The sequence below is a fragment of the Thunnus albacares genome, chromosome 11 (genome assembly GCF_914725855.1).
Source record: "Thunnus albacares chromosome 11, fThuAlb1.1, whole genome shotgun sequence".
Lineage (NCBI taxonomy): Eukaryota > Metazoa > Chordata > Actinopteri > Scombriformes > Scombridae > Thunnus > Thunnus albacares.
The window spans coordinates 12,099,643-12,116,899 of NC_058116.1; the positions used below are offsets into that span (position 1 = coordinate 12,099,643).

Below are 17,257 nucleotides of genomic sequence, written 5' to 3' on the forward strand. Positions count from 1 at the left end.
CATTTATACTCCCTCAACACTCCAGTTTTGCATATTAGATGAATAGATATACGTTTTAAGATTATAATGATACAAGAATGAATGAATGAAGTTTTATTGTTTTATGCATATGATAATAGGCTTACAAGACACTACAAATTCATTTAAGCCAGGTCAAGAATGCTGTGTTTACATTTTCAAACTAAGGAAAACCAACTTGAATAACTTTCAGATTTTCAGACCTTTGTGACTGCAAAAAAATTCATAAATCTGACAAAACATGTACTGTACAATACTGGAGAAATCAGAGTGAATATCAATTAAATATTCCATCCTGCCTTCTGTCCCAGGTTTTTAAAAGATAAAGCTGGTGATTTTCTATATTCTTCATATTGTCATGTCCAGAGCCAAACAAACAATGAACACATCCTACTTACAAGTACTTGATGTGTATCTAAAGCCTGATATATCGTATTCCTCTGTACCGCAGACCTCCATTGTTGTCCAAAAACTATTAAAAACATGTAAATGACTCCCACTGCTACACAGGGTAACGTGTTCCTGTGTATGTGCAGTGGTGTCTGTCTTACACAGAACTACTCTCCTGAAACTGAAAATGTAATCATCGATGTTACTTTTTGGAGTCATTTCTAAACAAACTACGGTAGCTTTTGTGTAGCAGTGTGACTCATTGACGCGTTTTTAATAGTCTTTGGACAACAACAGCGGTCTACGGTCATACTTGTAAGTAGATCAGTTCATTGTTGGTTTGGCTCTGCACATGAGATTTGTTGATAACAATAAAAGAAAATCACCAAATCCCTTAAGACAAAGTTAGCAAACTAAAAGGAATAGCTTGGCATTTTGGGAAATATGCTTATTGAATTTCTTGCAGAGCGTTACATGGGGAGATCAATTCTACTCTCTTCTGTGTATGGTAAAGGCTAATCGCTACGGCCTATTAGCTTAGCTTAGCACAAAGACTGAAGACAGGGGTATAGTCACTACAAAAACTGAAATATACAAATGACAAGTTGTGGATTTAATGGGCATTATGTGCTGGACGATTTCTGTGCATTCTTGGAGTCTCTGCTTATTTTCTGGCAAACACACGGTGACAACAAGACTCCAGGAAATCATTGTGCCTAGCCAAGAGATAGTACGGCACATAACCAAAGTAAAAACTGCAAACCTCTGTTTTTGTACAGATTAAATAAAAAAGATATAACATGTGAATTAGTGATCTTTAGAGGTGCTGGTATGCTGATTTTGTTAGCTTTGGATAGAACCAGGTTAGCTGTTTCCCCCTGTTTCTAAGCTAACAGGATGCTCTGTTATATTTATCTATGGACATGGAAGTGGTATCTTCATCTAACTCTCAGCAAGAAAGTGAATACGTTTCTTAAAATGTCAAACTATTCCTTTAAACACATCAAAACTGAACAACCGCTCCTATTTTTGATTATTTGTACACCACAATATTTCTGTGTCCAATACAAAAGAAAATGGGACTCACTTTTCCCAAATCACACAGCTCACGTAATCTGTTTCCCTCTGAATTTGCCAACCTCAGTAGCCAGAGGAAGAATACCAGCTTTCAACTGTACAACTATTGTAAAGATCTTTGGTTTCTAGATAAGATGTAACATATTAGTCAGGCCTATATTTTAAAAAAAATGCATATATGTCCTTAATTTTGACACAGTATTTTCAAGCCATTTTTCTTCAAACTTACAAAAGCTTTTAATGGGAGTTAAAACACAACTTATTCCTGTAGATGTAAAGTATATTTGCCTCCTCAAAGACTGAGTAAAGCTCTTTAGCCGATGTACAACTGTAAAACATTTCAGAGGTTTTACCATTGTATTTGAAATTTTGTATTTTGACCTTATAAAAGAAAAAAAAACATGGAGATGTCTTGTCTAACAGTAACAAAGTCTACCCAGGTACTTTTCTTTCCCAGCAAGCAATCTCACACACACCTGTTCCAGCTCCCAGCCTGACTCCTCCCAGGAAGACATTGCTGGCCAGAGCCTCCTTGTCCCACACAGTGAGCTCGAGGCAGACGTTGTTGAGGTCTCCTGGCTGCAGGCCACAGTACGTGAAGGTGTGGTTCCACTGTGGGTTCACTGTGCGTCGCTCCACTGCTGTCTTGTGCTTGGTTGACTTGTTGCTGTCAGGGAGCAGGTATCTGGACAGGGGAATACAAATTTACTGTGCAATGCTCAGGCTGTTTCAGTAAATCACATCACATACCAAACAAAGGAGCGTCTCACTCACCCTTTAACAAAAGGGTCAGAGGTTCCTCCAGACTTGACAGCAGTTAAGTTTTTGGCTCCTTTGACTAACAGCTCAACCATGCCCCCTTTAGGAAGCGTGAAGCTGCTCGTCTTCTTGCCTTTCAGGAAGCCTTTCTTCACTGAGGGAGTAAGGGAAGCAGACAGAGTGAAAGAATAAACAATCTTCAATTCACAGGTTCAGGTTTATTTATGTGACACTTAAAAAAACAAACAAGTCTCTCGTGAAACTTTAACACGCGCGTGAAAAAAGGCGTGCACAAAGACACACAGGCACCTTGTATTGTTTGTACAGAGACAAGCATGAGTTGGGACACATACTTATGATAATGAGCTTTTTTAACAAAGAAAGAAGAGGCTATATACAGCAAACTCTTTCGGATTTATGAGCTCTTTAAACACAAGTAGTAATATTTTGAACTTTGAAGAGTATGGACTCAGTAATTGGGACTATTTGGTCTATTTTTTTTTTTACAACTGGATGATGGTTTAGCAGCAGCACGCTGCCTTAGTGGGAAATACAGATCTGGAAAATTCTAACATAAGTTTCAGTAGTCATGTCTGGAAGATACTAGCACATAAACGACTTTCTTCAGGTCAGATGAGAGAAGCTAACTTGTGGCCTGCTTGTGGGACAGTCGTTATAAACTTACCCTGTGCAGCTTAACATTGTTTAAACTCTATTTTATATTTGAGTGAGATACAAAAGTCTCAAAATATACTTCACATTACAGAATGAATTAGGGGAAAATGTTTGTAGAATATTTCCAACATGGAGTCTTGGATTTGAATATTTTACTCAAATGTATATGTCATACAGCCAACATTAAGAGCTGAAAGAAGCTGATACACAGCGTGGAAAAAGATTTTTGAATAACTTTAAAGCTACATAAGAGAAAACTACCACCTAACTTTGTCTGTCTTTCAAAATTTAGATATTATAAATTTACGGTAATTATCAGAGCAGTTGTTTAATCTCTTAAAAGTCCAGACACAGTTTAATACAATGTGAGGTAGAACATTATATACAATATAATAAATAGTACAATAGTCATCACAGTTATGAATGTACCTTGTACTTGGTCCAGCGGCAGCGTGAGGTTCTTCTCTGCAGGTATATACTTCAACACAACGGTCAGTTCTCCTTTGTACTGCATTGTGGAGTCGATACTGCTCTCCAACTACATAAACGACATCCACAAACCTCTCAAACACTTTGTCTTTGTGTGTGTTTGTATGATATAAAAAAAGACAACAACGTGTGCACATGCTGGAGCACTAGTTCCTACCTTGGGCTGCAGAGCGTACCACTCCTCTATTTGGGAATCAAACTCCCAGGAGTCAAAGGTCAGCTCCACTTCTCCCAGGAAGCTGTTGTGTCCAAATCGATCGTGGTGCCACACAGAGACTTGCAGTGTTCGTGTCTCCAGCTGCGAGTGGCTGATCACGTACTACACCACACAAGAAAAAAAACATAACTCAATGACAAAGATCTCAATTGACGTGTGTAGTACACAGAGTAATTGTGTTCATTGGGATTTTCAGCCACTGACCCTCAGATTCTCATTGAAAACAGGGTTAATGGTGTTGGCCTTCATGCTCGTCTTCCTCTTGCTCTGCCGTGATGTATCTGGGAGCAGGTAAGTCTTCACATAACTGCCATGAAACAGACACAGTGACTCACTCAAGCTCCATAGGAGGAGATGAACATTTGTCCTTGTTCATACCTACAACGTGATAGATTAGCAACACCTACTTTATTACAGTTGATGCCTGCCCAGCCGATACTGAATGATACTTCTTTTTTTTTTTAACATAAACACATAGCATTTACAGCATTTTTTAAAATCAAGAATCCTCCCAATGTAGTTATTAAAGCACTGATAGGAAGATAAAGATATGACAGCTGACCAATCAATGTTATTATTAAAGTTGACAGTGACAATTAATACAACAGTAAATATATAACAGAAAACTGGAAAATGAACCATTATAAATACTTATTTAAAAAAAACAAAACTACTGTATATTAAACTTGGATTAAAGGAAAATATATTGTGAAATATGTTTGCTCTCTTACTAAGAGTTAGATGAAAAGGTTGATAAGAATTTAATCTCTGTGTGTTTAATACAGAGGTAACTGTGTTGTAATATAGTAATACAGTATCAATATCTTGACTGGCTATTATTATGGCTATCTTATCTATTCATATATTATCAGTTTATTGACATATGCATACTTGATAGACTGAAGCCCTTTTATTATTTCTTGATTTGCAGATGACCTACTAACTTTTCCTGTTGGTTTATTAGGTGCAGAAAAAAGTGTCATTTAATTTAACTTCAACAACATTTATAACTGCAAATTTGATGGCCAAATAAAATGTGTTCGTATTGTTGGCTTATATTATTATTGGTTTTGTATTAGAGCGTCGTGCTGTCCAAACACTTCAGGGTACAATGCCTGTATGCAACTTCAAAGTCTTGACCTCATTGTGAAGTTACCGGCTTTGATTACAAAGATACACGATAAATAAGGCAATTTTGTTGTTGGATGGTGTTTTTTTTCCTTCTTTTTTTCAAGGCTAGCTGCTAGGCTAAATGCCCTTGACCAATGTCACTACTGAACACACAGAGAAGAAATTGATATAAAATTTCTCATTTACAGTAAAAGGTAAGACAGCGAACATTGAGTATTTCCCCTCTGAGAACTTCTTTCATATGAATAATGGTCATTTATACATAAAAAAAGAAGCCCATAACACTTTTATTGCTGTCATTTACTGCACTGTATTTTGTTTTTGCATTTGCTAACATGCCAATAATGAAAAATCTGTGATGAGCAAATATAGCCGTTAACATCAGCCCTAATAACACTGTATATTGGACAAGCTGCAGGTACTTGTTATCCTGGTATGTTTGTTTTGTGTGTTTGTGCGCATGTGTGTGTGTGTGTGTGTGTGTGTGTGTGTGTATATGTGTGCGTGCGCTCTTACGCATCTGTGCGTTGCCTCCTCTCATCTCCTGTTGCCAGGTTGTGACACTCTTTCACCAGGACATTGAGAGCGCCTGTTTTGTAGCTGTAGCTGATTTTCAGCAGGATCTCACCACTCACCCTGGCGTTGCCATAGTCACCAGTCTCACTGTACATGCTCATCATGCTGTTTATGCTACTCTGTTAGGGCAAAGAAAAGAGATGGAGTGGTAGATAATGGTTGGAGAAGAGGTCAAAGCAAGAAAAGAGCTGAAGAGGTAAAAAAAGAAAACAGCAACACATGAGGTATGTTGTGATATCACTTGATGAACATGAATGGAATAAAATCTGCAGCAATACGCTTTAAATTCAAGTTTTACACAGAAGGTTATATGGACTATATAGACCATAGTATATATATTATATAGACTATATACTGAATTAAAAGATTCAGTGGTCTGCTGGAAATATAAGGGAGATGAGGGTATTCTAGTGTGAAAAGGGCATTCCTGAAAGGGAAGTGAAGCTTCCTTTGATGAATAAAGGTCACTGAGTTTAACATTTGCAATGTGGACAGAAATCCAACAATTCTGCATGAAAATTTTCTATTCTGTTCTTAAACAAAAGTATTATCTGTGTTTCTGTGCCTCCTTTTCAGGAAAGTGTGATGAGTTAAGAAAGGCATTTGAAAGGATGTGATGTTTCTAATGGTGCATTATGCATTTTCTTTTATAAATGCATAAGTCTAAATGTGAGGCACACTGATGACATTGGGTTCTATGTGGGATTTATATTCTTATAGTTTGTTTCCATATTGTATGTTTTTTTCTTTTATTTTCCTCTCTAAGAAGACCACTTTGATGTATTTTAGTCGTCCTCTCTTGTTTGTTTTTGTGTTTGAGTGAGGCGGAGAGAAGCCACTGGAGGAAATTATCTGTATTTACTCATCAGATTTCAGTTGTTGATGTCTTGCTTGTATTGTAGACTAAAAATTGCAAGGCTGCAGCTAATAATTATTTCCACTACTGATCAACCTGCCAATTATTTTCTTGATGAATCATTTAGTCTATGAAATAATAGAAAATTGAGTCTTAAAATTGTTTGTTTTTTCTGACCAACAATCCAAAACCCAAAACTCATTAAATTTACAATCACATAAAACAAAGAAACACTGAAAATTCTCACCACTGAGAAGCTGAAACTACATCATTTCTTGCATGTTTGTTTTAAAAATGACTTAATCGATTATCAAAATAGTTTCAGATTATTTTTTCTGTTTTCTGTTTCTGTTAAAACGACTAATAAATTAATCACCTGATGGTTTCACCTCTAAATACACCCAAAACATATTATTTGAAATTTCTGTCAAATAATAAGCGGCTTAGATAAGACGAATATGAAGAATAAGTGTATAATCATAAGACGAAAGAGGAAATTAACAGAAACCCAAAATACAAAATGAGCAAAATAAAGTGAAAAACTTTTAATTGTGGTGTTTGTCAGAAGAGAGATAACTGCTTGTCTTGTGGACAACACATAAATTATTCTGGCTCCATCATTACCAGTAACACCCAATAAGTCGCATATATCTGTCCGAGTACCTCCTGTGTTTCACAGATTGTCAAAACTTCCTACACCACAAACTAGACAGCTCTGTGACTACATTGTACTACCTCATATTGTGCACCTGCAAAACCTATTTAATGAACAAAAGACTCAAAACCATTACAACCACAGCAGATAATTGTGTCTGGAAAATGTCACTGGAGACAGACGAACATATCTGTTGTAGCCCTGGACAGGATATAACTGGTATAATCCACTGATAATAATATTGCTGTCCAGAGAGCGCTAAAGTCACAAAGCCAGCACTGAACCACACTGTGCCTCTTCTACTGTGAAGTCTTCCTCATTTATTTCCTGCAGGGAGCCGGTGTGATAAATGACTAGTTTAATGTGAGGAGCTTAGACTTAACAGAAATAGATGTAGCTGGTAGTTTGATATGGCATGTATCTGCACAAATACACACGCTCACAACACAACATGCTAAATATGATGCTACAAAAACTGGTTTATTAATTATTTATCAGTATATATTATTAATATTGTATGTAATATTTGTGCTTTGATGCTGCTGCTGCATGTTTATTGTTCTATAATGTAACGGTGAATAATGAATACATGCAATAACTGCATGCACAAATGCGGAAGGGGAGACTTACAGTCTCAGCATCCGAGTCGGGGACATTGAGGTAGCCCCACCTTCGCTCTGAGCCAGGAGTGGAAGACTAGCAGCCGATTCATTTCAGAGATACGGAGATAAACAGGGGAAGGATAGAGATGAAACAAGGGAAGTAGAGAGAACTGAGCCGCTTGATGTGTTAGTGGTAGAGACAGACCCCCAAGCACAGACCCACAGTCACCGAGGAGGAGCTGCAGAAACCCCGTCTCCAGCAGCACAGCCAGGAACCACATTACACACGGTTACCATGGTGATTATCAGCTGAAACCACAGAGATTATAACTCATCTGGAATCGGCTGTGAAATCAACATGAAGCTCACTGGACACACACACGCATATGTTTCAACAGCCAGAATGGGGAAAGAATATTATGTGTATCAAATTATAATTTATTCTCATATTTTTCTAATTCGTTTCCAAATTCAACTCAAAAGAAACAACTTTTATCCTGTCACTTAAGAATAGATATTTGTTGCGCTCTACTATAGGAACACTTAAAGTGCCCCTATTTAGCATTTATAAGCAGTATACAAACAGTTAATAAATGGTTTATAACAGACTATAATGTAGTTGTAAGCAGATATAAGTGTTTATTAATGTATTTTTCTACAACTATCGTATAAATCCTACTGTGGACGTCCATAAGTGGACATGGGTATATAACCAGATAATGAACAACAATACACTAAAATACAGTGGTAATAATATAAAATATCTTCATATGAGAGTTGTTGACAAATACTGTGTAGTGATAAACACTTCAAATGTGTTCTTATATGTGCTTATAAATACATTATAGTGAGTTATAAACCATTTATCAAATGTTTATATAGTGTTTATAAATGCTAAATAGGGGACTTAAAGTGTAAAAGCTGCTAATTTATGTTCACCATCTTATTTTGGTGTGTCAGCATGATGACTTTTGCTATCTAGCACTAAATACAAAGTACAGCTTATGTTTAGTTTTGCAGGTATTTAGTCATAAATCAAAATACAAATGAAAACTTTGACCTGATGATGGCGCTAGATGAAAAGTTCAGTCATCCTGAGGGGGACATGAATGTGTCTACCAATTTCATAGAAATCCATCCAATAGTTGTCAAGACATTTCATTGCCTTCCCTACAGCCACACCACTAGTGTGGGTAAACAGTAAAGGTTGTAAAACAGTGAACAAGTAATAGAAACTGCACTATTAAATAAATGGCACCAACACTACGTCAGTTATGCTTTCATTATATCCGCCCCAAAGCCCTCCACGAACTGAATCATGTAACAGTGGGCAGAGCAAATTATTCATTATCAGACACTGCTATCTGCATAATGTCACTCATCGCCTACTTCCACTTCCATTCATACAGCCAACAGCAGCTCAATGACAGTTGTTAGTCATTTATGAGATGACATGATAAATGTCAGACAGGCACGACGTCTGTCTCGCCTGTTTAACTATGGAGTTCTCGAATTTCACACACACACACACACACACACACAAATAGCTGGAACAATGAACACGGTATGAGTCATGAAATAAGCCAATTATTTACACTGTTTGAAGACCTGTATTTTCTGCCAGACTGAGCACTTTCTTGCACTTTCTTGTTGGTTGTGAAGGTGTCCAGTAGAAAGTAAGATGTGTGACCAAGTTAACTGTGCTCAAGTCCTGCATTTGTGTCACATGTAAAAGAGTGAGCGCATATTTTCTCACTTATCCCGAGTATATGTAGCATTTAGCCGTGCAAAAAATGTTACTGAATATTACATTTTATAAAATCAACAGCCACATCTGTCTCCAGAATTCGTCCCTGTTACTCTGGGCCATCAACAGTTTAGACGGGAACTATTTCTTCTGTTTTGCTACTCGGGGGTAGCAGAACAAGCTCAAAACACAACAGTGACATTTTAAAGTTGATATGACAACAACATTTTATATTTACACAACCAGAGCAACATTAGCATCATGTTTGTGCCCATCTGACAAATTTAAGTCCAATTTTCACTCATTCTAGCTCATATTTGGCTCTTTAGCTGCTAAATGCTCCACTATGTTCACCAGCTAGTCGCTAACTGTCGGTGCAGGGCAGGTACACACTAAAAATCACCGGGTTAAAATTTTATCCAGTTTGGGTCAATATAACACCGACACAGTAATGTTACCCTGGAAGCCACTCAAGTCAACAGCTTGTTTTGACCCAGTTTTAGTGTTATTTTTTATTTTACTGTTGGATTATTTACCCAGACTAAAGTTTATAATCCACTCTACTCTTTTTAAAATTACATGTCACAGTTTGTTATTGATTGTTAATAACTTGTGTATCTTTTGAATGTAATTTGTTTTGTACAAGAAACAATACATTTGTGAAAGTTTTTAGCTCAGGTTTGTTAAGTTCACCCAATGTTGTATGAGTGCCATGTTGACCCACACTGGGTAGGGTAAAATTTTAACCAAATGATTTTGAATGTGTAGCACTGTGTTGTTATAACAAACGCTTCCAAATGTAGCCAAAAAAATCACGTAGATGAGAGCGGTGAGAGTGAACCAAAACAGTGCAGTTCAAAACCCAAACAATGAGCTGGAATATGCTTCAAACACTCTGTAATGCCGAGAGAAACTGCAGATTCAGGTGATATTTCTCTGTGGGTCTGTCACTACGAGCCACAGCTTTTATATTACACTTCCTTCTTTTGATTCAATGCTAATATAAAAATATAATTAGTCCCACTTTAAATGTAATTTTTCATTCCCGTGAGCATCACAAAAGAAATGTAATTGTTTTTGGGTGAAGGCAGAAATCTGACAGACAAATATCTCAAACCCAGCACAAAAAAACAAACCATCTACTTAACTACACACCAATAAAGGTAAATGAGAAAATATGTATTTTGGTAACGTGGGTGACTCGACTCTATATTGTGATAAAAACTACAAAATCTTTAAAAAACTACGTACAATGAATTTTCTACAAACTTACACAGAACACAGAACACATACTCCATTGACCTACATTACAACATGTTTCTGCAACACTTTTTACATTATCATACTACAAGACAAGTTAGTTTATGTAAATGCAGCAGCCCTCAGAAGCGTGTATGCGTGACACAAGCCGGCCTGAAAGCTCACATTATATTTACACTGTCAACACTAGAACAGAGACACCTGACTCACCCATCAGGTGATGGTGAGTATGTGTGTGTGTACAGAGTGTGCGTGTATGTGTTTGTACTGTATATGAGCATACGGGACTTCCTTGAATCTGTTTCTGATAATTTTGTGTTTGTACTAGCTTAAACATGGGTGTTACCGTTGACACTGCAACGCTGAGACGTCGGCCGGGAGTCTGGCTGTGGGCTGACATCAGGGCATCAATGTCTTCCTCCGCGTCCTCATCAGAAAACTCCTATGAAGGACAACATTCAGATTTAATCAAAGGGGAGATGGCATCTGGGAAGCTGGCCAACGCATCTTTGTACTTGCACAGTTTTCGACGGAGCGGCTCTGTGTGGGTGGATGCAGCCAGCTTCCTTAAACTCAATGAGACAAATGAGGACAGAGTGTGGTAATTCGTTTACTCATTTTTCATGCAAAATAATCACAATGTCACAGGGTTTACAGTAAACTTGTGAGTATGAATGGATGAGTATGTTTGTTTTTAAATTGTCTGTTTTTGTGCGTGTCTGAGTATGTGCCAGTGTGTCTATCGGACACTTTGAATGCAAATGAACACAGACAAAGCAGTGCTATACTGACTGTCAGATCCTCCACCTGTTTTCAGCCTACAGCCATTTAGATGCTCGTCATGCTCTTTGAAGTGAGCTCTGAGATGAAATTAACATTCAGCCCCACATCTGATGCATCACGCTGATTTCATTCGCCCACAGATTTCAAGCCAGATATGGATTCATAGTATAGTAGATGTGTAGATTTAAAAGGGACATCAACTGAAAAATCAAAGGGTCTCAAGGCCTTTGCTGTGATTTGGGTCTGTGGGGAGGTTGTTGCAGAAATCAAATGTGTGATCGTGGATTGATGCTGCTTACTGTTTCATTAAGCCCGGGGACTGAACGGCTTCTGAGACTGAAGGCGTCGTCACTGGGTTCAGAACCAGGAGCTGACAGGTCCATCTCTGAGCGACTGTGATCTGGTGCAGGCAGGGAGATGAGGAATGCAGAGGGGGAGTAAGACAAAAAAAAAAAAGAAAGCAGTTTCAAAGATGCTGTCTGAAGATTGAGGAACCAGAAGGCAGGCAGTGAGAAACAGAAGCACGCAGTGCACATAGAGGGCAGATACTAATGATTACCACCATGTTTTCTGCTTAGACAAATGTGAACATCATGAACATGTGCAAAGGTACTGCCCATAATTATGATAGTATTAATAATAATGTGCTAGAAATGCAACTCAAAGCAATTTACATTAAGAGAAAACTGAGAACAATTAGAAAGGGCTGATCATTTAAAGGAATAGTTCAACACTTTTTAAAATATATTTCATTACTTTCTTGTCAAGAGTTAGACAAGATACCAACTCTCATGTCTTTGCATCAAAAATTTTCAAGTCTTACTCAAAACAACAGTCAGGTGCCCATATGAACACTGAAAGAGTTTTTCCTCACTGTAATCATTCTTCCTGTTCATACTGGCTATTAAAAGATCCCCTTCAAATGTGCTTCCAATGTAAGTGATAGGGGCCAAAATTCACAGTGTGTCCACACAGTCATTTTATGTAAAAATGCATTTAAAAGTTGATCTAAAGCTTATATGAGGCTTCAGCAGTCTGAGTTAGTCATATCAGTAGATATCTGCCACATTTACAGTCTTTTTAGCATCAAATTACCTCCTTCTGTTTCCTCGGACAGTGTTTCCCTGTTGAGCTGCAGTGGAAGTAAAGTAATAAAAATACTGTAACATTGAAGGATTTCTACTTGATTTGACTAATTTGGACAGTTGAAGCTTCATATTAGCTTCAGATAAACTTTTAAAAGTAGCTGATTCTACAGCAGCAGGAGAACTGGATGAAGTAATTAAAGACTTTCCAAGACGTGAAAGCCAGATATCAATTTACCAAGGGCTTTGTCAATGAGCTGTGGGCAGATAAAAAGAATGAAAGAAATCGAAAATGAAATTGACAAATCAAGAACAGAACTTGATGAAGTGATCTCAAAGCTGGACTTAATAGAGAATCAATAAAGAAGGAGCAACATCATCGTGGACGGAATAACAGATGAGAAAGGGGAGACTTGGGAGACATCAGAAAAGAAAGTTAGATCCATTCTGAAGAAAAACCGAGGAGGATAGTTTTCAATCAAATTCAACATTATTTTCTTAGCATTGAGCTAATTTGGATGTTGGAAGAATGGAAACTGAATGTGCCCACAGAGTGGGGCAGTTTCAGGAACAAGTCAAATCATTGTCAAACAGCTGAGATTTACAGGACACAAGACACAAGAACTTCTCTCACACCTAGGGCACTGTATGGTTGTGTGGTCCTGCGCAGCAAAAAAAGATATCAAAGATATCAAAGATATCAAGATACCGAAATACTCCTGCTTGCACAAAATAGAGCCGCAAGACTAGCTCTTCACTGCTCTTTTAAAACTAATGTCACAAAGATGCACCGCAGTCTGTCATGGCTGACCATTAAGGCTAAATTAACATCCAGTCCTTTCATTTTTGTCCAAAATGCAATCGTAGATGGAAAACTGGAGTTCTTCACAGAACAACTTGTACAGACAGGTCTAAAATACAATCATAAAACTAGACAGGTCAGCATGGATCATCTTGATGTTCTAAAGTCGAAAACAAATCAACTTAAAACTTAGTCATTTATAGAGCCTCCAGCCAGTGGAACTCATTACCTACACACATTAAACAAATCAGAAGCAAATACCTATTAAACTAAAGAGAGAGACCACACAACAAGAATGATGCCACCTGCTATGATGTTTTATTTGGGATTTCAACTAATAAGTTCGTCTGATAACCTCTGTACATGCATTAAGTTATATAGATTTTGATCACTTTGACTTTTAATTATGTAATTTTTGTGTAGACTGATGGGGTGCAAGTTGATGTGTGTATGTCTGTTTGTATGTCTGTATGCTGTCAGTGTTTGTATAAATTTGTGTGGACCACAGGAAGATTAGCAACAATGGTAATAAAAGCTAATGGGGATTCAAACAAAGAATAGAGAATGATGCCAGCCTTGGCTTTCATGATTATTACACAAGATGTTGAGTGGCTTTTGGGTCTGTCTGAATTTATTTGGTAAGAGTACGTAGTCTATTTCAAATTATATTCTAATGACGCACACAGTGCAGTGTGTGTGTGTGTGTGTGTGTGTGTGTTTGTGAGAGAGAGATGGAGAGACAGAGAAACCTTAGATGTGGCTTGCACGTAGGCTATATTTTGTGCAGTGTGTGTGTGAAAGAGAGAGACTTTGCAGCATGTTTTGAAATTGGAGCTGGGTTGTTGTGTTGGTTGTTGACTGCAAACTTACTATCTAATCTACATCATAGATTATATTCTCTTGAAAAGGAAATTCAAACTGTTATCTGTTTAGTTGCTTAGCTTACATACTTGTTTGTATCGTGGACTTAGAGCAGAACATGAACAGGCTTTTTTTTAAACATTATTAAAAACACTTAAACCCCAAAACTAATGTGGTTAGTTAACATTGTACTACTTAGCTTGGAAGTAATGCTTAATTACTACTGTAGTAAGCTAGTTAGCCAGACATTATTGCAGCTAACAATTGCAGTTTACCTTCGAGCAGATAAACACACTCTTTACACTTATACTCTAGTGTTTTTTGGTCTTAAAATGGATTTTAAAAAGAAATCATATGCATAAAACAAATTAAATGTTTATTATGAAGCTGGGAGGTGTGCCCCTACTTTCTTGAAGAGAGCTAGCGTAGCTGCTTCCACTCTCCTAAACAAAGCTCACAGTAAATCACCTCCATGGTGTCTCTATTCTCATCTAACTCTCACAAACAATGTTAATTATAAACATATTTCCCAAAATATTGAAGAATTCTTTCAAAAGTAAGAAAAAAAAACACAGCATATAGGAATAAAAGATAATGAGGGAAGTTGAAACTTGAAACTCAGAAGTGTAAATAATGTGCTTTCAGGAGGCACTTAAAAGCCTACATTGATGCTGCTGTCTTCAGAGGGAAACTGTTTTAGACTCTGGGTCTAAAACTGCAGAATACAGCTTTACAACAAGTCTTTGTCTGAGATTTTGAAACAGCGAGCAGCAGAATGTCTGAGGATCTGAGGACTCCTCCTGAGACAAACGTAACAAACATAATCTACCACAGTCAGGCAAAACTTTATGAATAAAACTTTAGACAACTATAGGATCTTAAAATCTATCCTAACAGGAAATATAATGTCACAAAACAGTATGATTTCCTCTTATATACACTTTAATAAAAAGTATATATATATTACTGAATATATGGCCTTACACATGTGTGGGTGTGAGCAGATCCCCCGTTAAACCCCAGCAGCAATTTTCCAGCTAATGGCACTAATAGGAGCCAATTTAAAATCTTGACACACTTCTTAGCAGCTGTTACAAGTGGAGATAAAGGGTCTGACGCTGAGAGAGACAAAGTGGGGGAGATTATACTTAAAAAAAGAGGGGAGTTCAACACATAAAAGAGCAACAGAAAGTGACGGGCCTGTGTAATAGTGTAATTTGTGCAGATGTGATATTTGCTCCTGACAAAAGGAGTAATTTTGTCCTGTACTTGATACTTAATAGTCCTGGTTAGACAGTCATTGTTAAACATCACCCTGATATGATACTGCTGCCTCTAAAACATGAAACTGTGACTCAGTTATCAAAATGATTGTATGTGAGCTGTGAAACTGTGAGACAAAAGCAGGCGTTCAGGATCAGTCATGTTTCTTGGCATGTGGTGCAAAAACCAAAAAAAAGTATTTGAAACAGGAGGTGTGGGGTTTAACGGACAAACCTGAAGAGACCGAAGCCCTGGAAACAGAAATGGTCGGAGCGCCAGAATTCTTCCTGTGATTGCTGGCAGCTTTCTTCTCACTGTCGCTGGAGTGTAAACTGGCAACACTCTCTGCTCCGTCAGGCTGTGAGCAAACACAAAAGACACACACCCAAGCTGTTAAAATAACAATTTAATTCAGACAGTTTTGCTTTGTGTAATTCTACATGTGTGTGTTTGCGCATCAGTTGCTGACCCTGACCCTCCGGTTGTCGCTGGGAGTGGAGGATCTGTCCAGAGTTTGTGAACGCATGTTATTGGGTACAGTCGGCATCCCTGAGGACTCCAAAGCCACCGCACCACCACTGAAAACCACAAGTATAACATCAACAACAAGAATTTAACACCTGCGACATTCCCTTCAACATAAAATGACATCAATTCAAGTCTTTCATCGTCATGTAACACTCGAGGGAAGCTACCTGCCTAAGGCATAAGTAAGATTCAGATTCTTCACTCACTCTATTAAAAAATATCACTCAAATAGATGCTTTTTTTATGTGACTGAGCTCTTAATAAATGTCATTGCCATCCCACTTGATTCATCTTTAAATGTGTTTCTTTTTTAATCGCTTAAATTCTTTTGAAACCGCAGTTACAGCCTTGATGCCTCAAGTGTTCATTTTTCATAGAGATATAACCCACTTATAAGCAATGTCTCCATTCACATGTTTCATACTGTAGAGACTGATACAAACCTTGCACCAGCGCTGAAAGAATGAATTTTGAGGCAATATCTGTTGTTGTCCAAACCCGATATATTATGTTTCGTCAAATGGGGATCTAAAAACATTTTTACTGTGTTAATGTAAAATTTTAAGGAGATATATTGAGCCATTGAGGAAGAGTTGTTTTTGCATATTCCATTCTTGTACTGCATGGTGTAACTGTTTAGATAATGAAAATTATTTGAAATATTGTTGTTGTATGAACATTGATCACAGGGTTCGCGTTTCACTCTGTTTATTGGGAGCTTAGATGGACACCTGTTTGAACGTGGACTCGGAGCAGAGGGACCACTTCGTACACTCTGAGCTTCAACATCTGGGACAGATTTGACACTGATGTTGTCGACTCCGTTCTCTGGCTTCAAGTTGGGCCTGATGCCTTTTTTATCCAGCTTCATCCTTCTGCACACACACAAACACACACATACACAGAGACATTAGAGTCATTATTATAGAGCCATTACGCTGTCTCTCTCTGCTCCCTCTGCTTTATCAGGATGACCTCAGTGACTCAGCTCTACAGTTAAAATACAGAGGAAATATACTCTTGTCAGGTATGAACAACTATGGTACATAATCATACAGCAATTCTTTCTTTTTTCTTAGTTACTAGAATATCTCAAAAACCTCTTGATAGATTTCAGTGAAATTTGGTGAACATTTAGGCATTTGGCCAAGTGATTTTTTTTGTTGTTTTTGGTGGAGATCAAGGATTTTTGAAAAGGCTTCCTTACATGTAGAGTTTTTCACCATCTCAGAAACATTGGTGTGTTTTCCTTCTTTCATTCTATTGACTAATGATGACAGAGGAGGTTTGCACTCAGTGAAGATACAAATGACAAGAAGTCAAAATCAGCCCTTCATCAGTGTCACAACTATGCAGTTCAGATGCCTCTTATATAATAGTAAAAACACAGGTAATTTTACCCCTTTAAGGGGTAACTGCCATCACACCTAGCAAGGTGGGCAGATATTTACATAACAACCAATCTGAATCTAGAATTGTAACA

General features: G+C 37.6%; 1 protein-coding gene across 4 annotated transcripts in view; it reads right to left on the reverse strand.

The window, feature by feature from the left end:
* sytl5 (synaptotagmin-like 5) overlaps positions 1-17,257 on the reverse strand; it is a 51,367-nt gene that overhangs the window by 2,645 nt on the left and 31,465 nt on the right. For 2 of the 4 annotated variants that reach the window (XM_044366346.1, XM_044366347.1), the window contains exons 6-17: positions 16,506-16,649; positions 15,716-15,824; positions 15,481-15,604; positions 11,535-11,635; positions 10,799-10,894; positions 7,474-7,539; positions 5,273-5,451; positions 3,830-3,932; positions 3,566-3,727; positions 3,349-3,457; positions 2,260-2,398; positions 1,962-2,170 (exon numbers count right to left, since the gene is read on the reverse strand). In XM_044366346.1, the coding sequence (XP_044222281.1) occupies positions 1,962-2,170; positions 2,260-2,398; positions 3,349-3,457; positions 3,566-3,727; positions 3,830-3,932; positions 5,273-5,451; positions 7,474-7,539; positions 10,799-10,894; positions 11,535-11,635; positions 15,481-15,604; positions 15,716-15,824; positions 16,506-16,649 (1,541 nt within the window). The remainder of the gene's footprint in view (positions 1-1,961; positions 2,171-2,259; positions 2,399-3,348; positions 3,458-3,565; positions 3,728-3,829; positions 3,933-5,272; positions 5,452-7,473; positions 7,540-10,798; positions 10,895-11,534; positions 11,636-15,480; positions 15,605-15,715; positions 15,825-16,505; positions 16,650-17,257) is intronic. The other 2 variants (XM_044366348.1, XM_044366349.1) reach the window with 2 other exon arrangements.